The sequence below is a fragment of the Mastomys coucha genome, unplaced genomic scaffold (assembly GCF_008632895.1).
Source record: "Mastomys coucha isolate ucsf_1 unplaced genomic scaffold, UCSF_Mcou_1 pScaffold15, whole genome shotgun sequence".
Classification (NCBI taxonomy): Eukaryota; Metazoa; Chordata; class Mammalia; order Rodentia; family Muridae; genus Mastomys; species Mastomys coucha.
In genome coordinates this window covers 91,156,509-91,184,094 of record NW_022196897.1, presented here as the reverse complement: position 1 = coordinate 91,184,094, position 27,586 = coordinate 91,156,509, and the positions used below count along the sequence as shown (strand labels likewise).

At 50.3% G+C, this 27,586-nt stretch overlaps 1 protein-coding gene across 8 annotated transcripts in view; it reads right to left on the bottom strand.

Moving 5' to 3' along the window:
- Pax6 (paired box 6) overlaps positions 1-15,153 on the bottom strand; it is a 28,465-nt gene extending 13,312 nt beyond the window's left edge. For 2 of the 8 annotated variants that reach the window (XM_031371255.1, XM_031371254.1), the window contains exon 1: positions 1,048-1,526. Coding sequence is in view for 6 of the 8 variants with exons in the window: in XM_031371250.1 (XP_031227110.1) it covers positions 3,379-3,388 (10 nt within the window). In the remaining 2 variants the exon portion in view is untranslated. Of the gene's footprint in view, positions 1-1,047; positions 1,527-3,378; positions 3,440-3,804; positions 3,886-7,677; positions 7,936-8,034; positions 8,739-9,020; positions 10,196-14,724 lie in introns of those variants that run through there. The other 6 variants (XM_031371250.1, XM_031371251.1, XM_031371248.1 and 3 more) reach the window with 6 other exon arrangements.
- Between the last annotated feature and the right edge of the window lie 12,433 nt (positions 15,154-27,586).

Sequence of the window (27,586 nt, the reverse complement as noted above, 5' to 3'; positions counted from 1 at the left end):
GAGGAGGAGGAGGAGGAGGAGGAAGGAGAAGAGAGAGAAAGAGAAAGAGAGAAAGAAAGAAGGAAAGAAAAGAAGGAAAGAAAGAAAGAAAGAAAAGACCACAATGCAACCTCAGCTCCCTGTCAACCTGTGCGAACCTCAGCAATTAGGTCCTGGTTTTAAAAAACAAAAATAAAAACACCCAACAACAGAACCACCAGCCATGCAGGGTACTGGGCAGCCCAGCCTCAAATGCAATTGAGCTTGCCCATTGGACTGCTGTCAGACCTGGGAGAATACACAGGCACATCTCCATCCAGTACCACCATCACCCCAGCAATTCCCTGAGCCCGTTGCCCCCTTCACAAGCACCCCCAGTCCTTCTTGGAACCCACAAGGGGCAAACGTCAAGTTCTTAAAGTCTTCTCCCTACATCACCTCTGAGTGTCACCACAGAGTCCACACAGAAGAAGTCTGCAGTGTTGGAACAGCACTGCAAATCCCAAGCCCTGCACTGCTCGGCAGAACCTTATAAAACCTTAGCATGGTGATTTAACTCTGGCGAGGTGCACAGATCATAGCACCCTGTGTGTGTGTGTGTGTGTGTGTGTGTGTGTGTGTGTGTGAGTGAGTGTGGTGCGCTTGTGTATGGAATAGAAAGGAGCCAGAAAGATAAATTTGTAGCTAGTGACCCCCAATCCGTGCCTCCACAGCAGGCATAGAGTTGGAACCCTCACTCACACAGTGATCTGCCTGCCCCAAGCGGTGCTCAGAAGCCTGGAGTCTTCCCACCCGCCACTACTGGCTCTACTTCCGCTGCTGAACCCCGCCCTCCCCCTCAGCCAAGGACACAAATATTAGCAGAAACCCAAAACAGAAAAAGAAAAAGACCACATCACAGTGTCACCGGTCCTTCCTTCCACGCCTGTCTCAAAACCTCATCCCATTGTCTTGTAGCAGAGACTAGGGCGAGAGGGAAGGAGCGCCTCCATGAATTATCCTCCTCGGAAACCACAGGAATAGAAATAAAGCCAGACCCCTCTTTCCACTTCCTCAGGCATCTCCAACCTGCAGCCCCGTGTCTAGACAGAAGCCCTCTCAGGAAATGTGGTTCTCAGCTCCTCTCTTCTCTCCTCTCTTCTCCTCTCTTCTCCTTGGAGCCTCCTGATAAATTGACTCCAGGAGCCTGTGCTTCTTAGCAATAAATAAGCTCCAAATATAGAAGAGGGGGGAAATATGATGAGCCTCTCTGACATTTGTCTTTAAAATAAAACTAGCTGCACGTCAAGTTTGAGCTTAATTTCTGGAAATAGGCGGAAGTCGCTCCGGATCATGCATGGAAGGCTAATTGAAAAGATCAGTCGGGGCGCTTGTGGCAGCCTTGTCACTTTGTGACAGTGCTCCGCTCCGGGAAATTGCATCGTCACGACAAACGGGACCGTGATAAAACGACCCTTTCCGTCCCTATTTGTAGATCACTCAGACGAGAATGAACTGCACTCGTCTCCCCTTCGAGGGGAGCTGCTTTTTCAGGGTAGCTTGAGGCTTGGGGCTGGAGGAGGGTTATAGCTCACCCAGGGGGGGCGGGGCCTCAATTCGATGAGAAGTGACAGGCGTTTAGGGATCTGGGCTCTGGCCGTCCCGGGCCAGTGCAATAGGGTACATTGTACATTGCAAGAGACGGCCTCTTAAACAGGGCAAGGCCTACCCTACGCTTCCGGTTTCTCCTAGATTTTCTCTTATCATTTACCTTGGCTTTCTAGATCTCTTTTACCATGCAGGTATGGCGGCCCATCTCTGGGCAAAAGAAAGCTTCCCAGAAAAAGAAAGGCCGTCCCAGAGAAATGAAGAGAAACTTTTCAAAAGCAAAGCCAGGGTAATTCCCAAGTCTTCATATGCCACTGCATGCAAGGCTTCTAAGACCTTCCTTATCCCTCATTGCAAAACTAACATGCCCAGTACCTCCACAGCTGCAGCCCGGATTTGCTGGTCTGAGAGACACAGGGCCAGGGCGCCTCTGCCAGCGTCGAAATGGCAGCGAAGAAACATAGCTCTAAATTCCCCTTTAGAGGTTAAGCCTCAATCATTGTGTCCCTTCCCTAGGGACTGCTGGCGTTCTCGCCCAGTGGCGATGATTATGCGCCTAGAATTCGACCGCAAAGCTTCTAATACGAAAACATATGGTGTCAATTTGGAAGCTCCGCGCCTCGCGCACACCCGGGAACCAGCGGCACAAAGCCTGCAGGCCAACCCGCGACCCATACCCCTTTGGGCCTGCCAGCCAGGCCGTAGCATAGCGGCAAACGGTCGCGACTGAGCGCCTCGCCCACCTGGAAACCTAAGGCTAAGGATCTGAGCTCCAGGGTATGGATCTGACAGTTCTGCACACGTGCAGTTGCCAAGCTCACACCTTTGCTCACTTTCCTGAGCTTAGCGCCCCTGGTCCTGTAACATCACGAGTTACTGGGGGCTCTTTAAGCATCTGCAATTCCACAACTGCAAGTTTCTTGAAGACCCAGGCCTCTTCATACTCCCAAGCATAATTGTAGCCTTAATCAAGACTGTGTAGATCTCTACCCTTGCTCAGGCCTAGCTTCACTGGCTCAACTCTATCATATACCAGCAACCACTGGCTGAGCGCAAAGGTTGGGGCCCAAAGGGCCTGGGCAAAGGTAAGAAGAGAGGCACAAAGACTATGGAATCAAAGGCACCGGAACCTGGATTATCCAGAACCCACTCAGTTGCGCTAGCTAGTGCAAGGTTTATCCAATTCCTGACCCTCTCTTCCCAGACCCAGTACACCCTTCTTTCTTCACCGCGCGAGGTTTACTTCCCCACCAGGGTACCAGCCCTGGGTGCTCCACTCCCCTTCTCTTCTAGGCCGGTAGCTAGGGTGGGGAGGGGAGGAGCTGGCCTGAGATTGACTAGGGGAGGGAAGCCCGCCACCCCACCCCTCGGGGTCGAAGGAGACGCTCAGTCTTGGCCAAGCCCAAAGGGGCCTCCTTCTCTTCTCAGGAGAAGCCTTCGCTTCGCCCCGCCCTGCTCGGCCCAGCCCCTCTCTCTGGGGTCAGAGCCCGGGCAGGGGCGGGGAGTGGGTATGAGTTACAGGATTTGCGGGGGGGAGGATGGGGTTTCTCTACCGCAGCTTCAAAAACTCGGGCGAGTAGTTTTGAAGGGCCTCAGCCTTTGCCCTTCTAGAACGCAGCAGAGCAAAACGCCTCCCAGCCTTCCTTTGCGGACTACTTGGAGCTCACCCGGTGCTGCCCGGATAGATCCCAGGCCACTTCCCTCCCTCCCAGTGGCTTGGACTCCGCAGGGCCCAAGACTCAGTATACTCCCTTTAACCCACGGCCCGCTTCCTCCAGCCCAATAGTCCAGAGAAAGACCTAAGACACTTACTGTTCTGCATGCTGGAGCTGGTTGGCAGCCTCCGGATCCCACGGGGCTCGAATACAGGGCTCTGTTAGCAAGAAAATTGGAGTTAATACCGGGTTTTGCAAAGGTAGGCCTGTACTCCTACTGAGGAAAACCTGGTGCCCGAACTGGAGAATCCTCCTTTTTCTTAGAAATTGAGCTATTCAACCGCTTTGGGCGATCTGAGGGTCACCTAATCCTGCCCTCATACACATGCAAAATGTACTTTATGAGTTGCGAATAAAATAATCTAACATTTACAATCAGTTTCCCCAAATCTTTTAATAGTTAGCCCTTTAATCAATCGGAAGAAACAAACAATGACCTGGTTTTGATTTGTTTTCCCACCTGAACTATGATCTTTAAAAACTCTTACAGATTTTGAAGCCCAAACAACACCATAAAACTTGCCTGAAAACGGGGATATATGTCCACTCTTAGAACAGAAGATCTCACACATCTGCTCGCCTGCCCCTAGTTAAAGTCGTCTGCCTAGGACAAAACAGGGAGAGAAAGGTGTGTCAAATCGGCCCAGCACATAGGCTGACTGGTTGTCTTTGGCCCACTCTCAAGCTAAAGTGAATCTGAGGCTAGATCCTTCTGCCTAGAAACACCAAACCCACCCCAAGCTTCCAGTGGCCTCTCCCACCGAAATCCACATCCTCTGGAAAATGCTGTGTTGACTGGGCTTGTGGAATTGGGGAATCTTGAGTTGGGGGGTCTCACTTTGCAGAAACTAACAAGTACCAGGGAAAGGAGAAGGCTTAAACTAAAACATCAGAGGGGAGGAGAAACAGCGCCAAGGAAGGAAGAAGCCCAGGCACCTGAAGTGTGCAGAGAAAGAGAATGGAAGGACTTGGTGGTGCCTTGAGGCTCAGGTTAAGAAGTTTGGGTGAGCCTCAGATCAAGCTCCCTCCTTTCCTGAGGAATTTCAGCATCATGATTGTCCCTAGACCACTAGAACTAAGTTCTTTGATTATTCCTTTATCCTGAACCAACCCTCCCAATACATACACCCAAAAAAGGCTTTCCAGTCAGACCTCCACAATCCATCTCTCAGCTCCTTCCAGACTGAGCAAGTGGTAAGTGCAACTTTTTACCCTAAATCTCATTTATTGTAGCTAACTTTGCTTTTCATGTTTAGATCTTCTTCTTTTCCTGTACCGTGACACACGCTGTCCACCTCACCTCATTGCTTTAAAAAGTGCAAACGGGAAGGGGTGTAGACAAAGTCTACAGACACCAAACAATGGCTTCTATTCTGTGGCTCTCCCCAAACCCAAAGAGTAAAGCCCAGACTCCCAACCTGGCAATACCAGGTCCAAGCAAAGGAACCAACTCTGCAACTCCCAAAGGAAAAAGGGGGACTCCACTCACTGAAATCTTTACTCACTACAGCGCCCCTCAAGGCTTCCAGTCCACCCACCCTCCCGGCTTTCCCTCAAAAAAGAGGGTTCTTGGGAGAAAGGTGGAGAAAATAGTAAAGTAATTTCTTGTTATAAATATCTGGAGGTAATTGTGTTACTGGTGTGAGTTGTTAGGGGCTGTAAAAAGATACAAGAGCACCGTGGGGAGCTCAATTGGAAAGGGGGAGTTACAATAAAGAGCCCATTCAAGAGGATTGCCCAGGAAAAAGGGGGAGGGTAAAATAATGAAACAGTCACAGCATCTCATTTTGTTTTATTTTTAAGAAATCATTTTCTTTCCCCCTCCCTGTTTTTGGCTATGATGATGATTAATTTTGCCACCCTGCAAAGAATTCCAGGGAATAGTTTTCTCTTTAAGGCCTTTTATGACTTAACTTTTAAGTAACTGAGCGGCAGCTTAAATCCATAAGACATAAGCCTAGGGTGAGGACTTTTTTTCTCAGTATATGTTTATGACTGAACATAGCCAAGGATTAGATACCTACCGCCATTGCGGTTATCTCCTAAAGTCTCCCTCCTGTTTCTAGGCCGGTTCCTGTCTGTATCATGTCAGGAACAGAAATCTCACTCAGAACAGAATTTATATATAGGACTCAAGCTGCAAAGGGTAGCAGGTGTGGGGGCGGGGCGGGGAGATTCTGTTTGGAACAGAAAACTTCCTGAGCTCTTCTCTAACCACATTTGTAGACAGCCTCATGTCTCCAACCCGGCTCGGACCTCCGTGATACCATTTTAGAAAATTGTCTAGCTGATCCCCCAAGAGCTAGCTGATTAGTTTCCCAAGCAAGTGGGAAGGTGATAGCACTTCAGGTTCCGGTTTTGCTTGGTTCCCACCCTCCTCTTCTCTAAGAAGCTATCTAATTACCTAAGTAATCGTTAACACTCAGTGCAAAAAGCACCCTGGGAAGCAGGGCACACCCTGCACCCGGAAGCAGTCCTGTTCTTAAAGAAGCTAGACCCCTCTGCCTCAACCCAAACCCCTAGCCTAGGCTAGGTCTTTGTATTGCCTTGGAGGGGGTCATAGACCTGCATCGGGAATGAAGGAGTCTTCAGAAATCTCCAAAGCCACAAGATCTGAGTCCACAAGTCCATTGGACTTCTGTCCTCCCCACTCTCTGACTCAAACCCAAACCCACACTATGCTATTGTTTCAATTATTTAAATTTCAAAACCCACTCCCACATTCCTTAGCTGAAGTGTTCAGAGAAGCTTAGTTTCTCCCTTCCTGATGCCTCTCCTGGAAATTAGCAATTAGGGCGACAAAGTTTACCCTCCAGGGCCAAATGATTACAACTCATCAATTGCCTTCAAACATATGCAAAGATCTCCAGCAAGCCTCTCGCCGGTCAGTGGCGACAATTATTCTTTCTCTTGGGTAAACCTGCTAGGCTTTCAAGGATTTTGGGTTTTCATTTGTTTTTCTGATCCTATCTCCTCAACCCTTCCCAAGTTCGAGTTTAACATCCAAAATGGCGAGAGAGAGAGAGAGAGAGAGAGAGAGAGAGAGAGAGAGAGAGAGAGAGAGAGAGAGAGAGGACATTCACTTTGTTTTTAAACTTTTCAGAAAGCTCATTAATGAAAGGCCAGGTTTTTTAAGCACTCGGAAAAAGAAAGCATTTCCACTTGAAATTCAACTCCATTTCCCTCAATTACACTTGCTAAAATTCGAGGCTATTATGGCTCAGGGAGACTGAGGAGATCTGCCCCGGGAAAGAGGCAACAACTTTCTGAACTTTGAAAAGCCACTTTTCCTCCTGGGGTCTTAGAATCCTAAAGCTCTCGAATTACTCAGACTAATTAGCTGGGAGAGGACGTGATCCGAGGAGAGGGAAAGCCAGTGCTTTCTTAAAGATTTTTTTTTTCCTTTAGGCCACACAAAGAAAAATATCAGTACACTCGAAAAAGGGGAGCAAACCGCCTTTCCAGCTCGAAACTTGTTGAAATGGCAACACGGGTTACAGCCTGGTCAATGGAGACACGGGAAAATACCCATCAAGAGCTGGAGGTGGGAGTCCACAGGACAGGGAACACACCAACTTTCGCAAGATAGAGTTGTGGGAAGCCGGGAGAGCTAAGGCGTTTGTTTCCAAATCCGAGCTCAGCGCTCGGCTGACGCTGGAGGCGAGGGCCCTGGGAGTGTGGATGGACGCTGGTAGTCCTTGCGATCCGCTCGGAGCTCCCTCGGAGAGCGCACCCGACCACCTCGGCCTAGTGGCTTCCTTCACGGCCCGCGCTCGCTCTGGGTCCCTCGTGGCCTCCGGCGCACGGCCGCGGTGCCCATCCACACGGCTCCGGCTGGCGGAGGGCGTGATGACCCTTTGGTGCTCGAGTGCTGCGGGCAGTTCTGTGCCGGGGAGAATCTTGCACAAAGCCGGAGCGCGGGCTGGCGGGAGGCGGCGCGGAGAGTCGGCTGGTTGGGCGCTCTCTGCTCGCCGGCTCGGCCCCGGCTGGACAAAAGCATCGCCGGTGGCTGCTCTCCGTGGCCTGGGGCACGGCGGAGCCTCTTCGTCCTTCTCCGCTGTCCGCGAGCTTTTGGAGGCGCTGAAGCCGAGAGCTGCGGTTTGCGGGGGCGCCCAGCAGCCTAGCCGCTCTCCGAGAGCTCCAGCCGCACTTGCGCTGGTGCAGAGCCAGCCGCCTGCCTGGAGCTCCGCGCTGCTGCGGCTCGCAGACCGTCGCCCTCCGACGCGGGCTTTCGCTGGAAGTAGAAAGTTTGGGCTCCTGCGTGGAAACTTCTTCGGCCCAACTCTCCCGGCGTAGCAGTGGGGGAGGGGACCGGCGAGAGGGGAGGAAAGGAGAGGGAGAGACCTGCCAGGATACTGAAATATAAAGAAATCGAGAAGAAAGAAGCGGGACTCACCTTTAAGAGGCATCCTCTCTTTCGTCGGTGTCAAAGCTCCTGTCAAGAGTTTTGTTGGGCTTTTTTTTTTTTTTTTTTTTTTTTTTTTTTTTTTTTTTTTTTTTTTTTTTTTTGGTTTTTGTTGTTTTGGTTTTTTTCCCCCCTGTTGTTGCTTAAAGACCACAACGGTTTGAAATGACGGTATTTTAAAGGAGTTGCTCGTGAGAGTTTTCTCCACGGACGCTGCTGGGTTGGTGTGTGAGAGCAATTCTCAGATCCCTGGGAAGAAGACAGAGATTGACAATAAAATGGGCTGTCAGCGGCTGGAGAGTGAGAGATAAAGAGTGTGGGTGAGGGAAGTGGCTGCAGCCAGCACACCTATGCTGATTGGTGATGGCTCAAGTGTGTTAATGTGTGTGTGCCGGCGCCCGGCCTCGCCTCCACCGCTCCTCACTGGCCCATTAGCGAAGCCTGACCTCTGTCATCATCCTCCAGCAAAACACTTCCTCCTGCGCCTGAACCAGAGCGGGAAATGAGGCCGAGCCACGGTTCGCTTTTCAAACCCACTAATCACTCCGCAACATGCAAATGCACCGCTCGCTCCCACACAAAATATTGCTTTATGCAAAGCAGCGCCGGGGCCTCGCGCCAGCCGATTGGATGCTCCCTCTCCCTGCCTGGTGCAATTGGTCGGTTTGTTTGAATATGAATACACTTGTTTTCGGCTCTGACGGTGGGTCCCGGCTTCTCTCTCCGGCGCTGGGCCCCCCGCTCCCAGGCTCTGGCGCTCGCCGAGGTCTCCGGCTCCACGCGCTTCGGCAGCAGCGCTGCGGCCGCGAACTTGATCAGTCTAATGGAGGCCTCTGAGCTGGAAGTCATGCTGTCCCCGTAACCCCAAACTGGGCCAGGGGTTCCCAGTCCGTGGAGGTAGCAAGTTCCACCATCTCTACGAGGTCCTTTCTTGTACAGTGGCCTGCCGCTCCGCCCTGGTCCACCATAATCTCCCACCCCTAGCCCATCCCGGCCTTGGCCCCAGGACACAAAGTACAGCCGTGGCGGCTCTCTAGTCCACCTGACCTTTAGGAGCAGGAAAAAAGAGGCGGGAGTGTCCCTGGATCCCAGCAGCCCCCACTCCGGCGATGGAGGCACAACGATGCCTAGGCCTGAAGAGGGCCTCCAGGCCGAGAACTCAGCGAGGCCCGGCGGTCGCCCCAGCCCAGGCCTCCCGAGCCTGCCCATTTCCCCACCCCACTACCGCACCCCTGGCCTTTTCTTCTCTCCTTTCTGCTTTCCGAAGCCACCGTGCTCAGCGGAGCGGACGCACTGCCCCAGTCTGAAGAGGCCCGAGTAAACACGCCACTTACTTTGTGTACAGAGGATTCTTGTGAAAAGCTCTGAAGAGTCCTCACCAAACACTCTCCAACTTCTCCCACGTGCCATTTGTTGACTAAGTGCGGCTGCTTTTCCAAGCCATCGAAAGGAGGGGAAGACAAGAGGGGAGGGGAACTAGTGGAAGTCTGAGGGTGGGGGTGGGGTTTGACCAATGCTGGGAGAGATTCTGCGAGTGTGTGTCCCCGCCGGCTCTCTGGGTGTGTCAACGTGTGTCGTTGTGAGGAACCGGCTATCTGTGTGTGGTACTTATGTATCCCCGCCAAGACTCCCTTCTCTTGGGTCAGCTCAGTCCACGGAGGCAATTCCCCTTCAACTGTTGCCAGAAAAACGGCGAGGAAAGTAAGTAAATGGCTTTTCCCTTCTGACCACACACCAGAAGTCCATTTGTTGAATGCTGGACATTAGGATACACCTCAGTACACTCCAAAGACGTCCCTTGGAGTCTGCAGTTTAGGTGACAGGGGAGCAGGCTGCTGCCTTGTCCTGCGCTGTCCGGAGCTATCACGCAGCCTGCAGGCCTTGGAGCTGAGACGTAGAAGGCCTGAGATCCGGAACACGCTCAGAACCCAGCCAAGAGAAGTGGGGTTGGCAAAGCTCAGGCAAGGAGGCCGAAAGCCACCATCGAAGCCTTTGATTCTTTTGACTTAGGGAAAGAACCGAAAGTCAGCGTCCAGCAGTAGTCTGCTCACTCAGTTGATCTCTGGCAGGCTGCACTGACGAATCCTCATGGGAGTTGGAACCAGATCTACGCTGCAGGCCGCCTCTGAGCCTGATGTGGGCGTCCTAGTCTAGCCCTTGTCTAAGACCCAGCAATACAGTATCAAGGAGTCTTAGCAGAGTTCCGGGGACAGAAGAGGCCTTCCATTACCCGAGCCAGAGGTGGGTTAGCACAAACCGCTCATCTCCTCAGCTTGGGAAAGGTGGCTGACTAGCTGGACTCATTCCGGAGGACCTAGGGCACTGGATCGGAGCTAGAGAGAAACAGTGGCCAGAGGCTAAGGAGGAGGCGCCACTGCTTGGGTTGGCGGCCTCCAGTGAAAGATTTCGTAGGACCGGGACTTTTAGAGGTTCCCAGGAAGTCCTGCCTGAAGTCCAGGTTCCAGATCAGAGAAGTCTGCATTCTCCTTTTCTCCCTTTTTACATCTCAAGCAAGCATTAAAGAAACAAGATGAAGGGGGTGGGGTGGGATGTCCAGCGACTGTCCCAATTGGAGGCGGCGAATATCATTTTTACAACCTCTCAATTAGCAACCCAGTGGATTAGCACCCTCTTAAGCTTTGCCTAAGAAAGAGGCAGCCATAATCTTGTTGCTATTTCCCCCCAGGGCACTGGCTCATTCAATCAGCCCCTTCTCCCACTCATAACCCCCACCTCACCTCAGAGAAAACTTTTAAGAAAAAATCAGAAGAAGATAGGAGCCTGGCGTGAATGCCACTGACGTCATTGGGTGGGGATGGGGGCTTCGGGTGGGACTGTTGGAAACTGCACAAACAAGAAATAGAAAGGACTCGGCTGCGTCTAGTGTGTCAATATTTGGGGAGGGCAGCTGAGGAACAGAAAGAGGCAGAGTTTCTAAAGTTTAAGGAAAGGGGTGAGAGCCAGGATATCTCTCTGTCTCTCTGTCTCTCTCACTCTCTCTTCTCTCTCCCCTTCTCTCTCTCTCTCTCTCCCTCCCTCCCTCCCCTTTCCCCCTCTGTCTCTCTGTGTCTGTCTCTGTGTCTGTCTCTCTCTCTCTCTCTCTCTCTCTCTCTCTCTCTCTCTCTCTCTCTCTCTCTCTCTCTCTCTCTCTCTCTCTCTCTCTCTTTCTCTCACTGCCCTGTCCTTGGTGAATCCTCTTTCCTGCCAAGCACCTGCTGTCGGGGTGAGACCTGGAAGGAGGGAGGCTAAAACCAAGGTGCAAGGCGTCAGTAAAACTGAGACAACGCTCAGGTCGCCATTTTAACTGCGGCTTTCAACACGTCTGAGGCCCATTTCGCCTCCTGTGCAGGGATAGAAAGGCTGGCAAAGCTTCACTTTAGGTCCTCCCCTCCTCCCCCTCCCCCTCCTCCCTCCCGCTGCCTTTGCTACTACTTTGCTCACTACTACTCTTTGCTACTCTTTTCTCCATTCTACCCTCTGACCCGTGCGAGGACATTTTTCCTCCGGCGGGAGTGTTCTAGCAGGGGCCGGATAACCAAAAGCTGTTGGTGTGGAGGGAGTGGCACTGGGGGCATCGAGGTTTGGCCTACAGTGTTCAGAACCTCTCTAATCAGTATGGAGGCGAAAGTGGGAGGCCCCTTCAGAATCTCACTCCCAACAGTCCCTGGCAGCCTGTGCCCCCCGCATCAGGTCTCTGTCCCGAGAGCGGCCCCTGGCGAGGCAAAGAAGTGCCCAGCTCTCGGGGATGTGCTTTAGCTCCCAGCCTGAGAACAACCAGTTTCCCATTCCGTGTTCCAACACCTCCAAACTCCCGTTTCTACTGGTCCTAGCTAAGGTGCAGTGCTGACACAGGGGAGGGCGAGGATGTATTTCTTTGGAGGAGGAAGGTCTCAGTAAACACCCGAAGCACTTTATAGAGCTCCAAATGTGTCTCTTTCTGCAGGCCCTGAAGAGTGGATTCCATGGATTGCTGGGATGGCAAACAAACCAAAGGGTCATAAAAGCAAGCGAAAGTCTCCCTCCCTAGCCACCCAGTTCTTGAAACCTCCCTGACTTGGGGCTTTCTCTCCCCGCTTTCCCCAGGAACCTGCTGGATCCTGCTCACCGGCTAGCCTAGCCAAAGTCCAAGACGGTACAGAAGCAGAGGAGAGCCGAATGATCGCCCAGCGGAGCCTCCAGACTTTAGCTTGGCTGGAAAAAGCCATGGTTCCCTTGCCTTTCTTTGCTTCCTGCCAAATGGTTAGTATATCTGAGCGCTCACCGGTCTGATGCTCTTCTGTTCATATTGGGCAGCACCTCTCCTCCCCCATTTTCCTCCCAGCCCACCCCTAAAATGCTTAAAACCGGCATTGTCCAGATGGGTGTCCCAGCAAAGAGCTTTCTCGTAGGAGGCGAGTTAACTCTCAAGCCTGCCTTCTTCCCCATCCTACAGTTGTCTATATGGGAACTAGATTCAAAGTCTCTAATGCATAGGACACTCTGAAGTCCCATCATTGTGGATGTTCACTAATAGGGTGTCTAGCAAAGTTCCCTTTCCCTTCCCTCTAAAGAGGTAAGCGGTCAGACTCAAATAAAAAGCTAGCTAAGGTCACCTTGCTCTATAGACTATGTCTAAACAGCTGTCTGGTAGAAAGGCCAGGGACTGACTCCTGCAATTTGTTTTGTCCAGGAGCTAGAAACATGCAGGCCTGATGCTCAGGATTTTGAGACTGGGAAAAAGAGAGCAAATGTCAGGGCTGGCTCACTCCAGCAGCCGAACCGAACTAAGTGCATCCTGACAGGCTTTTAAAATGACATTGATTGAGACAAGCTGTTCCCAACCCCAGTAAGAGTTAATCTGCCTGTTAATCAAGGCACCGAGGGGCTCCATGTGAGTTTTTATTAGTGACTGGAGAACAGAGGCAGCAGTAGCGAGGGATCAAAAGCTGGAATCCCAGATACTTTGTCAGTGCACACTCCTCCAAAAAACAATGTATTTTTCAATTAGAGAACAATTTGGCGCTTTTCATCATTTCCTAACCAGTCTCACAGATGGTGACTTGATCCCCCTCAGGGAAAAACCTATGGAGGTTGGAAGTCAGGGACAGAGCAATGAGGGATTAAGGGCTGGTTGTTTCATCTGAGATCGGGGTCCACCTGGGAGAATGTCCGAACTCTGGGCTCAAGGCCCTGAAGTCAGGTTCCTCCCCAAAAGAAAAGGAATGAAAATTGAAGTAACAAACAATACCACGAATACTGGCGCGCATCCTTCTAGGTCTGGCAGGAGTGGGGTCTGGCCCAGGCGTCTCTGTCAGTGCACTAGAAAGTTCTCATGCAGGATACCCAGTCTCTCTCCCCGCCCCTCTCTCTCTTTCTCCCTTTCTTCCTCTCCTCCTCTCTCCCTTACTTCTCTCTCCTTCTCTCCCCGAGAAGCTGGATTCTCTTTGGTTTTCCTTTCGAAGTCTACAATAAATAAACTCCTGGGCACTGAAGAAATTTGAATACTAAGTTTTCCAAAAAAATTCAAATGATATGAAGTCTGAGGGGATAAAAAAGTAGATACGCCAATCCGATTTGCCCTCTGATCAAGGAGGGCAGCAGAGTAAGACCGCAGCAGAGGAGGTCCCTAACTCGCCCTGGGCGCAGGGCGAGGACTCTGGTCAGAGGTAATTATGTCACCGCGTTTTCTCGCCGTGACAGCCGAATAAACACAATCTCCAATAAACATCTCTAATGAGGGAGGAGGCCCGAGGATGGCTGGGTTTGATTTATGACTGGAGGAGAAGGTCCACTTCCTACTGCGAAGCGGGCCAACTGCTCACCGCTCAGCTCTGGAATAAGGAACCCACGGAGGAGAGGACCCCCCGTTCAGGTAAGGTGCGCAGCCCGGTGGCCACTTTGACTGTGGCCTCGTTCCTATGTGAGGCGCGCAGAGGGGACTCTGCTCAGAGTTAGACTCCTGGGCACCTGTCACAGGTGCTTGAGATCCAAACGAGCTGTACAAGTGCCTCCAGCGGGTCTAGAGAGGGGGCGACAGGAGCACGCGTGGGAGTGGGCGAATCCAGGCCAGGCCTACTATATGGCCTCAGATTTCCGGTGGGTTGCTCCGGTGCCCCGGCTCGGGCAACCTGAGCGTCTCCTAGTAAGCTTAGGGCTTGGCTGAGCGATTTTCCAACCTGGCGGAAACACCATTTAGTTTAAGTTTGGGGTAATCGCTTTCCTGACCCACTTCGGCCAAGTTCTGGCCTTCCTGGAGCGGGAACATGGGTATCTCTCTCCAGGGCACTCAGCAGCCGGGTTCCCCTGGAGCCCACACTCTTCCCGCCGAAGCACAGAGCTCCGCCGCTGGTAGTAACCCATTCCCGGTAACCCGAGCCCGCGTTCTAGCTCAGTGAGAATCGCTAATTATTAGGTCTTCCGAAGGGAAGCTCAAATCACACGCTGGGGCCTCCGCGCGCTGCCCAGCTCTGGAGGGCCGCATTCTTTCGTCCTGTGTTCCTTTCGGGGGAGACGAACCCCAAGACTTTGACTTCGATTTGGAACGCACATCTACACAACCTCGGGGAAACTTTTGTCGCAAGTCGCCCAACCTTCCGCAGGGTGCTTCCATGAATTCGGCGCGAGACTTGGTGGCTTCTCTAAGCATGAATGTCGCTAATTGCATCGGGGAAGGCGTGTTGCAAACTGCATGCCCGCCGCCTGCTTTTCTTAGGATCTCAGCTATTTCTTTAGACTGCGGCCACAACCACCCCTTCCCACCCCCCACTTCACCCCCAGCTCAGGGCCAGACAGGAAGTCCACTCTTGAGGCCAGAACATTTTGTTACTTTTACAAAGAAGCATGCTTCTCAAAGACATTCCCTCCTCCCGTCCCACCCGTAGCAACTCCTCTCCCATCTTTGTAAGCCTCCTTATTAAAAAGAAAGAAAGAAAGAAAGAAAAACATCAAGGCTAGGGCCACTCGGGGAGGCTTTCTACGACCTGAAGACACAGGTTGCGGACGTCCGAGACGGGCGCCGCTACTAGCGGGGTGAGTTCTGGCTAGAGCCAGAGCGGTTACCTGCGAGACGAGGGCGGGGTGGCAGGTGAGCCTGGTGGCGCTGGTTCCCACACTTCTCAAAGCCGCTTCTCGGGGGGAAGAAGCAGATCTGACAGCCGGGTTCTACGCGAGGACCTGCCCCAGAGTTTAAATGTCAACGATAAGAAAAGAGGGTGCTCCGGCAGGCGCTAACTTTCCTTAATATCCACGCCAGCGCTGCCCTCATTGGTTGCCGGGCGCGTGTGACGTCACGGCGGCTAGAGTTGGGTTCAGCTCCGCAGATTAGCTCTCCGGCCCGGCGGGAGACTCCCTCTCTTCGGCCAGAGTCTGACTCGCTCCATCCTAAGAGTCTTCCGGGGTCTGGCCCGTAACTGCACACGCCCAGCCTGCCTCTGGCTGGTATTGTCCTCTTTGAGGCTCGGCTTAAGCCCCCCTCCCCCTACTTCCAAGTAAACAGGTCCTGCGGAGTTCAGGGGCCATCCAGCAGGCGGATCCCACGGTCCTTGCTCTTAGACTAGCCAGTTATCATCCCTAGCATGCCCCTAGCTTCTCTAGGGAGTCACTTCATCAGAAGAACGAAGACCACGAGGAGTCGAAAGGGAACCTCTGGAAAGTTCTTTTCAGGAGGTGACCCAATGGATAACCCTACCTGGCCCTTGCTTCCACAAGTCACAAGTTGGGCACAGAAGGTGGCTCCAGCAGCCAATGAGCAAACTCCTTCCCCAAACTGGGCCAAATCTAGGCCTGTTGGCGTTTTCCTGAGGGAAGCCCCAAAGCCAGAGTGCCCGGGCTTCCCTCGCCTGTGGAACTGAAAAGCTCCATTCATGTAGAAAATGTAGATGATGGTATTTATCTTTGACTTGAGGGCTAACTGTTGACTTTGTGGCCTAGAGGGGCAAGAGTGGGGACATGGAAGATGGGGAGGTTAAGATTCCCCTTCCTCGTGCTGATGAATGAAGAAATTGGGGCAAGGTCGCCAGATACTGACCCGTGGTCTTCACACCCTCGTCTGTGGAACGGAAGACGGCTTAGATTTGCCAAGCCTGTCTATCTTGGAATAGATACCTCCACCCGCGTCGACATCCCTGCCCTTTCGCCCTCGAGGGCTTCTCAACTTTCATTCTCCTCCCTCTTCTGTTTGCTTTGGGTCTGGAGTTAGGGAATGGCTGAGGTCCTGGAAGGGCGGGAGACTCCTGTGGAGACGGTGGGCAACGAAGGGAATGAATGGGCGTGGTTGCCTTCAGGCAACTTCTGGGTGACAGCCAGGATGGACCAGGGTGTACATGTGTGGAGACCAGGAGAGGAGCACTTGGATGCGGGGAAGGTTCGAGGGCTAGAGCCTGCACTCCTTGGCCGGATGAGGGCGGTGAAGGGAGAGAGTCTGGAGCAAATGGCGCTGGGGTCAGGTTCTCCAGGTTCTCGCTCCGCCCCCGACACACCTGGACCGGCGTGGAAGTTTGCAAGAAGCCCAGATCGGCTTCAGCAGCCCGCTGGCCGGCTCCTTCAGATTTGCCAACTTTCAGCCAGACCTTTTCTCCTCTTCTAGCACCTTGCTGAGTGCATCGCGCCTGGAGATCTGGTTATGGGGACGAGGAGAAAGGGAACGCGTTGGATAAATCCCAATGGAGACATTTTTATTTACAAAAGCCTTCTCTTCTTCCTCTCTCCATTCCAACATCTACTCCCCTCGACCCACTGTAGCGTGATCTGGATTCTAGAGCGGTCCAGTCGTCCCGCGAATCCTGATCGTTTGGGAAGTGGCGTTGAAGCCCTTGCTCAGCTTTCTTCACCACCACCCCCCGCCCCTCCCTGCTGCAACCTCCTAAGACTTAGTTTTTCGGTAAGCCCCTACCTTCCAGCCAGAACTTCCTCCCGTCACGTCCTCAAAGGTCTTGCGGTCCCATCTTTTCCGCCGTCTGCCTTGGGGGATGGGTGACTAGTGGGCTCTGGGCCTCGGATAGGCTTTCCAGCTTCTCGGTGTCTGTCCCGGGCTTTTCACCCACCCCTTGTTCCGACCGGAGGCTGCAGCGAGGGCTGCTGGAGCTTGTTTGGAACCATTAAGCTTGTGCGGATCCCTGCAACCCAGCAGGGTGCTCAAGAGCGAAGCTGGAAACGCCACAGCGCTCGCCAGCTTATCAATCTGTCTGTCAATAAAGGGCTCGTTAGGGCCGGGGGAGAGCGCGGGTAGTGGTGGAAGCGAGGCCAGACCTTGGCCTTCCCGAACTCCAGGCCAACGCTAAAGCAGCTCTCTATTTGCCCCTGGCACACACTGAAAGCGGGGAGAGAGGGAGCGGGCGTTGGGGTCACCACCTGGCCTGAGTCAGGTTCTCCCGGTAGTCACCAACCTTACAAAACTCTGGAGACCCTACCAGAAGTCTCAGTACTGGGGGAGAACGGTGGTGCTGGATTCTCCCTTTAGTGCCTGAGACTTGCCTCCAAGGTGTGCCTAGCCTTGGAGTTATGGCCTTGTTCTTCTAGGACTCTCAAGGTCTCCAGGCCACACTGCACCTGGTCTAGGGGCATTGAAGATTGCTTGGAGGCATGGTAGAGAACTTGTAGCTAGCCTCAAGAGAGTGCTACTCGAGGCAGGCTGTAGGTGGGTGAAAGAAACTTTTCTTCCAGGTTTCCCCTTGTCCCAGGCTAGCCTAGACTGCATTCTCCTACACTTGGGGGCAATCACAAGTTCTGTTTCTCGGATGCAGCTTTGGTTGCCAGAAAGTCTGTGGAGGTTCCATTCCTCCCTGGGATCCTGGAGCATCCTTTCCAACTAGTTGAAGGGAGGTGGAAAGTAGGGTCGGGTGAGGGGTGGGGCACGAGGGATGGAGGGTGAAAGATAGATGGAGGGGGTGAGACACAGAGAGGTGAGGAAGGAGAGAGGGAGGGAGAGAGAGGATACTGCATAGTCTTGAACTATAGCTAAGACCTCTTGTTCAAGGAACATCTGGCTCTCCCACCCCTCCCTGTGCATCTGGCTCTTTAACTACTTTATGAAAATAAAGCATTTTCGGGATTGGGGGAACCCCCGCCTACTGGATCTAGACTACAGGATGGCTTTGGTCTTTTCGCTGAAAATATATCTTTACATAAATTCATTCACCCTGCTAAGTTCTATCTTTAAAGACTAGCATTCCAGGGTGGGTGCTAATTCCTGTAAGACTGGGTGGGTTTCATAAAGGTCTTCCAGCACAAAAAGTAAAAAGGCAGAGAAATGTCCACAGATGATTGAAAAAAATTCTGTGTCGCCTTGCAGGTCATTTCAGATATCTATACAAAGTAGTCAAAGCCGAGGTCACTTAAGCAATCAAATTAACTGGGCACTGCTTGGTCTCTTACTCCTTCCTCTCTCCCTGCCCTTCACAACTTCCCCTTTAAACAGCAAACTTGTTCTAACAGGTTTTTTTTTTTTTAAATCAAAATGGGAGGAATATTTTGTGAATTCAAGCATCAAACTCGGAGATATTTATGCAAAGATAATATTTGCCACTTCTTTACCCTGGTCTAAAGGGCCGCATGATGGCTCGATTATATATGATTTTGAGATTTCTGTGCTACTCAATTATTTTCAAGCTCGCATACAAAGAGATGCCTCACTTAGCTGCCTTGGTGCGGGCTGTTCTGCCTCGAAATAAGAAGTTCTGCTGAACCTTTTAGAAAATCCTTAATGCTTCCAGTTTGCTTTCCTCACCAAGAAAACCTCTACTGCCATCAGTTCAAGAACATTCCACCGTCTTTTTTCCTCTTAAACATTCTCATATAAAGTCAGCTTGCCATACCACATTTGATTTCTTTCTCTCCCTTGTCTGGGTGGAGATGGAGACATTAGCTGAATTCCCTGGGGGTGATTGGATGCAATTCTCTGGAAGTAGACAGGCGCGTCCTGGATGTTAGAAATTCACTTTTTCTCAACCTGACAAGGCTGGCTTCGATCTACAATTGTATTTGAATGGGCAATGAGCGGAAAGATCTCTCATCATTAAGGCTGTGTCTACTTTAGCAAAATAAGGAGAGCCTTCATTTGCACACAAATTCTCATAAAAGTTGAATCCCTTGCAACTCTTTAATAAAAAAAAAAGGATGGCTTAATAATTTAAACAGGAGGTGAGAAGAATGGGGTTGGGGTGCTTCAAGTGTACCCCCTCCCTTTCCCCTCAAAGGGCTATGTGATCGAGTTGACTTTTTTACTTTAAATCTTAAATAAGATGTGAGTTCTAACAAGAGGGCTGGCACTTACTCCGTGACCCTTATAATTGGATTAAATATAGACCGAGACATACAAAAACACACCAAGATTGACACCTGCCAACTGGACTTCCTTATGATTGATTGTGATGCTTCGTGCTGGCAACAATAATGAAATAAATTGTACGGATAAAACAGCACATTTGTCGTTTCCGTGCCATGAGTGAGGAAGTCAACGAGTTAGGCAAGCTGTTAGCTGACAGGCGCAAGCAGGAGGCAAGCTAAAGAGATAAATAAGGATTCCAGGCATTGACAGGACAAATTATAACTTGTCACAACCTTTTTAAATTCAGAAGTTTTCAATTAACATATATATTGCTGTTACATATAAGATAAGAGGACACTGGGGTAAACACACTGGGATTACAGGAGACACCCCCCCCAAACGAGTTCCAAGGGCCTGGGCATAGGGAACTCTAGGAGGGCAATGGGGGGTCAAGACTCTGAGGCTGGTCTGGGGGCAGGGTTTAGCTCAGACAACTCCCTTCCCATAGACCCAGCACTGTACCCAAAGAGGCAAAGCTTCTGTGTGGAAAGATTGCCTGGGCGAGGCCTTCTGTCCAGTTCTGGCACAATGAACCCTGGTGTCCCCTTGTCTTCAAGTGTGGAGTTGGAGGTAGGAAAATAAGTGTTTCCCTTTCACTACCCAAACACACAAGCTCTTTTCTCTGTCTCTTTCTGTGTCTATTTCTGTCCCTCTGTCTCTGTCTCTGTCCCTCTGTCTCTCTCTTTCTCTATCTCTCTCTGTCTGTGTGTGTGTGTGTGTGTGTGTGTGTCCTGGTGTGTGTGTGTGTGGGGGGGTGATATTAGCATTGGCCATAGCCCTGGGGAAAGACCTAGGCAGCTGGACACTCCTTGGATTTGGATCCTCAGCCATCTATCACTGGAGGAGGCCACCAAACCAGTTGTGTTCTTTGCCCAAGAAAATCTGAGAGTGCTGTTTAGCCAGGGCATTTTGGACACAGTTTCAATGGCTATTGGTCCACTTGAGAATGATGAGAGGGAAGCCTGCTTGCACTTTGGTGGGCAACTAGTGGCCTCCGCACACTGGTAAGTGATACTCTTGTAGTGCAAAACTTCACAGTAAACTCTCAAGACTCTTAGAGGCAACCGCAGGATTTCTGGGGCGGAGACCTCTGTACCTGAAGTTTGACATGTATAGGGCTAATGTAAATTCCATAATAATCTCTACTACGAAGGTTGCCTTCTTGGTTTGAAAGCTCATCTTCATCCCAGACTGGAATCAGGACTTTGCAATGTTTCACTGAACTCAGGTCCTTGTCCCCTGCCTAAATCAGCTAGGATGAAAACTCTTGTGGGAAAAGGAACTCCCTAGGTTTGAGATGGCTATGCAGAAATCAGCCAGAGCTGTAGAGAAGGGCTAAGATCAGGGCCTGGTCTTGGTTTGACTGAAGAGCTCCAGGACCAAGGAAGAGAGAGATCCAGCCTGTTGGCATGTTTCTCCAGGCTGCAAGACTGGCCAGAGATTCAAGGCCAGAGAGAGCTGAAAGTCATGCAAGTCCAGCCAGTACTGTCTTCTGCCTGGGTGCCCTCTGCTCACCATGATGAGAGGTGGTCCTAGCACTCTCCTTCACTCTGGTCCCCGTTGCTGACAAGGCAGCCTTACTATAGAGGTCACAAAGCAAACACTACTGGAACAACTGTGTCATGACCAAGCCCCAGAGCTAGTCTTAACCTTCTAGCGCCTGCAGCAAATTAAACATAGAAGGGCTCCAGTTCCTTACAAAGATGAAGCCCAGGAAAAAAGGAAGGAGGAAAAAGAAGTTATGTGGAATTAGTTGGAAGCAGCAGCATTCCCCAGCGACCACAGCCATTAACATTATAATCTCAAACGCCATTTTTTTTTTAATGTAACACTATTGTTAGTAAATCAACTCTTCGGGTCCTCAGAGACGCTGACCCCTGGCAATGCAGTGAAAGTGTAATTATCTCTCTGAATCTTGGACAGATTTAAGAGATTACATTTCAACTAAATCTATATCAATGCTAATTCCCTTTTCCCCCCTCCCCCCCCCTTGGCCTGCAGGTGCTAGGCACCGGGAAATGGCATTGGGCCCCAGCAGAATGCCTCACAAAGACGAAAGAGCTTGCTGCGTACAAGGCCAAAAGAAATGAAGCCCCACATAAAATTACACCTTTTTTAAAAAAAAAATACTACAAAACCTGGTTCTTATATAGCAACGTTAAACAAAGCAGTTATGCTAAATTAGCGTTGCATAAAGGCGAGTTTAATGCTCGGTTACAGTCAACTGGTGTATCTCTGATGGCTAATTGTCTATCAAAATTAAAGAGAAAGGAACAAATGATTCGTTATAAGGTGTTAAAAGCCTCAACAAAAGGACATTTCACAAATATAATATCGGCAGCTCGGGAATTGCCCGCGGGGTTGTTCAGGCCCCGGCCCTGCGCAGCTATGAGAAGTGAGGTGCGGGGTGCTATTTGCCTGGCAATAGCTCATTTCCTCCCAAATGAGTATAATAAAAACCAAAGAGGAGATATTAGTGTAAAGATCGGGATTAATCTTAATCCGTGAGATTGGACCAGGGTCTGAGGAGGCGGCCCGTTAGTTACTCTCTGCCCGGACCCGGATTGCAGAGCGCTTTTCCAGGTCTCCTTCGTTCCCCACTAGGATACCACATCCCAGGTGCCACTGTCCAACGAAGGGGGCAAGAGGAGCAAGCATCTGGCTGAGGAGAGAGAGAGGGCTGCACAGATTCGGCTCTTCCCGGCTTTCCCTGGACTCTCAGAGAGCCTGGATCCCGGCAGTCCAGCACGTGCTTTTCTGCTTGGTTGGCCTCGGGGGGCGCAGGCAAGCACTGCCAGCCCTCACCCTCAGCTCCCGCTCCGGGCTGGGAAGGACACAAAGTACAATACAACCCCCTCCCTTTCCCAAGGCGTCACCAGATCCAGAACTCGAAGCATATTTGTTGTTCAAAGTTAATTAAACCTGAAAGCAACCAAAATGCACGCGCCAGGTACACGGAGGCCGATTTTCCACCCGTGGACTTCGCCGGCACAGCCAGAGAAGCCACAAGGGCCGACGTGGCTCTTCCCATCCAGAGAAATCTCTGTAAGAGACTCTGAAGCTGGGGAATAAAAGCTGAAACCAAATCATGCAGCAAGAATAACAAACCGTCTGGAAAATGGACCCGCGGAACCGCGAGAATGTACTTCCTTAGGAAAAAAAAATCTTTGACAACTTGTATCCTAAGAAAATATATTGAAGATAATTGAAATGATTACAATTCGCTGCTGCCTGACTTTGAATATGAGCAGTCACATAATGACATCCCCTTCATACAACAACAGTTTAATTTCCATTCTCTGTCTTTGGAATCCTTGCGCCAGCCGCCCGGGCAACGCGGTGCAGATACAGAAATCTTGGCTCCCGTCTGCATTATTTATGCGTGTGTGTGTGTGTGTGTGTGGGGTGTGATGATGGGGTGAAACAGGAACCGAGACGGGTTTAACCTCCCCCAACCCTTGGTCTGGAAACTCCAAGGGACCCATGGACACCAGGGAGCGGAGAGAATCGCTATCCTGGGCCGCTCTGCCCGTCGAGGGTGCGGCGAAGATGAGGTCTGGTCGGCTTCTTTGTCCTTGGGAGCCCTCGTGGGAACGCTCCTTCAGCTCCCACCTAGTTGGGCCGAATCCAGGGGTGGACTTAAGCCGGAGCCCTGTGGTGAATCAGTCCCCTTTTCTCCCATCCTTCCTTCCACCACCAATCCTTTCCTTTCTGTTCCAGAACTCCCAGGGTCTCGCTCAGCGGGGTGGCCCTCACTCTGGGAGTGGGGGTGGGGGCTTCTCGAATTTGGAAGTTGTCTCTGTCTTGATCTGGTTCCAGGCTCCCCGCGGCCACTCCAAACCCTGAGACCACCAGAAAAGAAAAAAGTCAGTTTCTAGGCAGTGCGTGACGCTAGCGCTCACCTTTGAGCGCGCGGCCTCTTGGAACTCTTAAAGCTCGGCCAGGGAGCCAGGAGGGGGTCAGTGCGCACCGGCCCAGACAGGCCTCTGCAGCGCGCAGGCGCGGAGCCGGCCGCCGCCCCCTCTCCAAGCACTGGGTTGAGGGGGACAGACCCTAAGCCCCTCTCTGAGCAACTACTGCCTCTTAAAAAAAAAAAAAGACCATCTGGTAATTGTCTTTCTTTAGATCTTCCCTTAATTATGCTTTTAATTAAAGATGGTTCAAGGCACCGGACCACATGAAGGGCAGTAATTACAAATTACATTACAAACCCGACAGATGTAGCGCGATCTGCTGGGAAAAAGGTAGCGGAATAAAAATTTGACTAAACTTTGGGATAAATTAATCGGCGGCCTGGAGAACAGAAGCGCAGCTCTGGTCCTGTAGACTGAAGCAGGATTTAAGTTTTGTGTCATCACGACTGTTTTCATATTTCTTTGACGTCTATTGATTTGGAGGCAGCTGCAAGCCTTTGTCACAGGAGAGAAGAGCAGTCACAATATATTAGCTTGATGGCATAACTCGAACCGGAGAGGCGAAGGGAACTGCAGTGACGGGGGCGCACGTGACCCCCTGCCCGCGGCTTCCCAGCCCAACCCTCCCTTAAAACTTGTTCTAACTGGAACGGTGAGTATTGCTCTCCGCACAGGCTGAAGGTGCTCATCTGTCTAGGATGGCCCGGGCTTAGCCATGGTGGCTGTGAGGCGGAACTGTCGGAGGGTCCCGCACTACCTCTGCTGGGAGCCACTGAGGCTCGGTGGCACTTCTAGTCCGGCTTTTTGGATGAAGTTTGGGGGATTCAACTGTTTAGTCCCAAGGCTCTGGGCCAAGTCCTTGCTCAGTCTGGCCTATTTGGGGAGCCTTCTCGCGAGCATGTGAGCCTGAAAGACACGTGGCTCAGGAAGCTATTGGACTGCCTGGAAGGTGTCCCCTGCCCCCTGGTGCGGGGCTGCTTACCAGGGAATTGTACCAGGTTCGGATGCAAACAGCAAATCAAGGGAGGGAATTAGGTCACTCTCTTACCCTGGTTTCTCTTATCTCAACTCCATCCTGGTATCGCCATAGCCCGGACCACATTTTCAAACCAGAGTCCTCTCACTCTGAGCCAGTAGCTCCGCTTTGTGGAAAAACTCTGTGCCCATTACTCACCCATCTATTTACAACACCGGTGCTGTGCCTCCGGGAGCATGCATGGACAATTAAACACACCCACTTAGGGCGGGATGATGAAGGCTTTCTATTAACCACAGGCGTTCAGAAATGGATGCAAACCTAATTCGGGCTTCTTGTTGGGGATGAATGTTCCCAGGCAAGGTGTGTGATCCAGCCTGCTCTGGGAGAAGAGGAAGACCCAGCGGTCTGGCCTTTTCTTCGGAAGGAAAAGTTTCCCTTTGGATTCACAGTCTCTCCCTGCGTCCTTCTTTTCTTTTGTATCGCAGTCTCTGAGAGGAGCCGAAATATTTTGACTAGGCCTTCCCAGGGGCCTTTTAAATACCAGGCGCCATCACCCCTGCAATAGTTCATAGTTTGAAAATTTGGGTGTAAGAGTCTCTTGCTGAGGAAAATCATGTAATTGATGGTGACTGCTCAGCTCATACAGTGAAGCCATGCATTGCCTAGAGAGGGCTCAAATGTGAGGGCTCTTACTTTTCCAACAGTTTTTAGGCAGAGGAGAAAAAAGAAAATTCTAACAGACCTTTGTTATTGAGTCACAGTAAGATCACATCTCATTGGTTCTCTTCCATCTCTTCCTTCTTGCTGTTGGGGCAGATACAGGAAAAACACAGAAATCAAAAACAACACTTAAATGATTAAAAGCCTATCTGGCTTTCCTACATATTTGAATGAGGACTCACTGACTCCATTCTGATACGTAATATAAAGCAGATCTGTTGAAACAAATATGTGCAGAGTTCAGAGACACCAAACGTAGAAGGAAAACAACCAACAACCTTGCTAAGGGTCTCCTTTTGTGTGTGTGTGTGTGTGTGTGTACAATATAGGTGATACGATGCTTTTTCATTCAAAATGAAGCAAAGGGTGCCAGGAGGCAGACAGTCTCTCTTTCTGTGTCTGTTCCTTTCTGTCTCTCTGTCTCTTGTGTGAATGTGTGTATTTCCCAAGTATCCATGGTTTATATTCAGAAATTATTTCTAAAAACAGATATGTTGCCAAGGACGGTGGTACATGCTTTTAATCCCTGGGAAAGCAGAGGAAGGTAGATGTCTATGGTTCCAGAACAGTCAGGGCTGCACAGTGAGGCCCTGCCTCAAAATAAACAAATAGAGACAGGTCATTACAAATTTGGCTTCATCATCTGTGGATGCCTGGGTCTTTGGAGTAGCAGCAGGTTAGGGCATGGCTTTTCATTTCTATCACTTCCGATGCTGACTGTGGCCATTTTAGGGCCTAGGTGCTCCCGAGAAAGTGCCAGGCTGTGTTTATTGATTTCTCCCACCAGATTTTCTGGTAGATGAAATGTATTATTTTTAGATCAAACATCTTAACCATCTCTAAATTCTTTTAAAATACTCTACTTGTGATTTTTTTTAAAAGAGAGATTTTTTTTGTTTAATTGTAAGCAATTTCTAATGAATAAAACACAATACCAAGAAAGTTGTGTATAATACCAAAAATGCTCTAGAGTAGGAAAAAACAAAAAAGAAAAATATTAAAACTTTGCCTACAATATTGCTTGTGATGCTAATCTCTTTTCAGTGCAAAGAATAGAAATTTTTCAGCTGGCATTTTGTTTTCTCACTTTGTGTTTCTTCTGTAATGCTCAGCAGTGCTCTGTCTGACTTTGCTGTCTTCCCACAGCCTGTGTGTACACTATGAATTTCAATAAATGTAAATTACTGCTTAAAAGAGTAAAGACTGGCTACTTCATGCTTTATTGTTCTTGCTCTTACAGATGACTCAAAAATTTATTTTATTTTATTTTACAAACTCCACTGTAGCCATTTCCCCTCAATTCCATGATGAAAGCGAATGGCAAATGCCATTCAATCTAGAGGAGCTCAAGCCCAAAGAATATAGATTTGTTCAAAGCCTCTGTCAAGTCTATTTTTAGACTTGGAAACAGAACTAGTCTGGAGGCCACATCAGTACACATATCTGACTCCATATGAGGCTGCTTGAAGCAGGTGGCTTTGAGTTATCTTGGAAACAGAACACATGCATGGAAGTGCTCATTCCTCTGAGACTGACCAGGCTGCAGCCACCCTCAGGAGGAACAGGGCACTCACTCTGCAGCTGCCTCTCATTTGCAGACCAGAGAAACTTTCTCCTCATTTTTCTTGCCTGCATTACTTTTGTGTGTGTGTGTGTGTGTGTGTGTGTGTGTGTGTGTGTGTGTGTGTGTCTGCCAGCCAAACCAGAGAGAAGCCTGAAACATCTTGTCTTGGGGGATTTTCTGCAGCTTTGCCACATTCCCTGGAGAAACTGGCAATCCTGGAGCTGATGGAGGGATTACAGAGAGCCACAAACATCATCCCCCTCTAATCCATCTGGACCAGATGCAATACTGATAACAACCTTTACTTGACAGTTACAGACCATTCAAATGAGAATAATAGGTAACAGAGGTGGGGAGAGAAAGCCAATGATAGTCTCTCAGTTGAAAGGATTGGGTTCCAAAGCATGGAGCCAACTGAAAAATGAACACTTCCTGCTCAAGTAGCTTGAAGCAATTTCTTCTCTTTGTGGTTCCTGTTGTACATTTGGGTTGGAAAATGGATGCATCTATTTACCAGGAAACCCTACTTTGGTGCTAATGATAAGCCAATGTTATGGCTTACTTAAGTTTGCTCCTCTTTTCCTGCCCAGAGCTGTGTTGTTAGGCAATAAGAAAGCTTAATTTGCATTAGGTAATAACAATCAGGGAAGAGACAGACTTAATGCTGATTAAATAAGGGCTCCTTCCTGACAACCAGAGCCACAGACATATTGGCAGGTCAAGCAAAAATATGTGGATGAAACCAACATCAGCTCCTCATCCCAGCGACAATCAGTCCAGACAAAATCTCCAGAAACAGATCACCAGCCAAATCCAAGAGCAGCCCACCAGAAGTGAGCCATCCACCCGTCAGTCACCCTCCTCACTGAGGGCAGTTATGCTGCGGGTCAGAGCTCTTCCACCTACACACTAATGTGCTGCTGAACACCGCTTGCTGGCTATTGTACAGACCCGCACAAACACTGTACTAACACTCAAGAGTTGTCCAACCATAGTCCAGGCTGCCTTGCAAGTAAGTGAACAGAGTCGTGGAGAGTGCTGGGGGCGGCCACAGGTCTGGCTGGTAGCAGAGCCTTCCTGGAAAACTGGGAGGTAGTGACTTCCCAAATTCTACTTGTATCAGAGTCACGTCGGGCATATTTCATCTCACCTATTGGTTAATATGTTGCACCATCTTTAATACTGTTGTTTTAAAATACGCTTCTAGAGTTATATAGTTCAGAATTGTAAAGATCCAAAACTATTTTGGAAATTTTTCTCTTACCATCCTGTCATGCCATCACATGATTCTTTTTGAATGGAAAGAACCGTTACTACCAGTTCTTGTGTATAGAAGAGCTTTAAAAATTCAGGACCCCACCCCCAACCACCACCACCATCCTTTTTTGTTGTTGTTTGTTTTTTTCCTTTTCCGTTTTTCA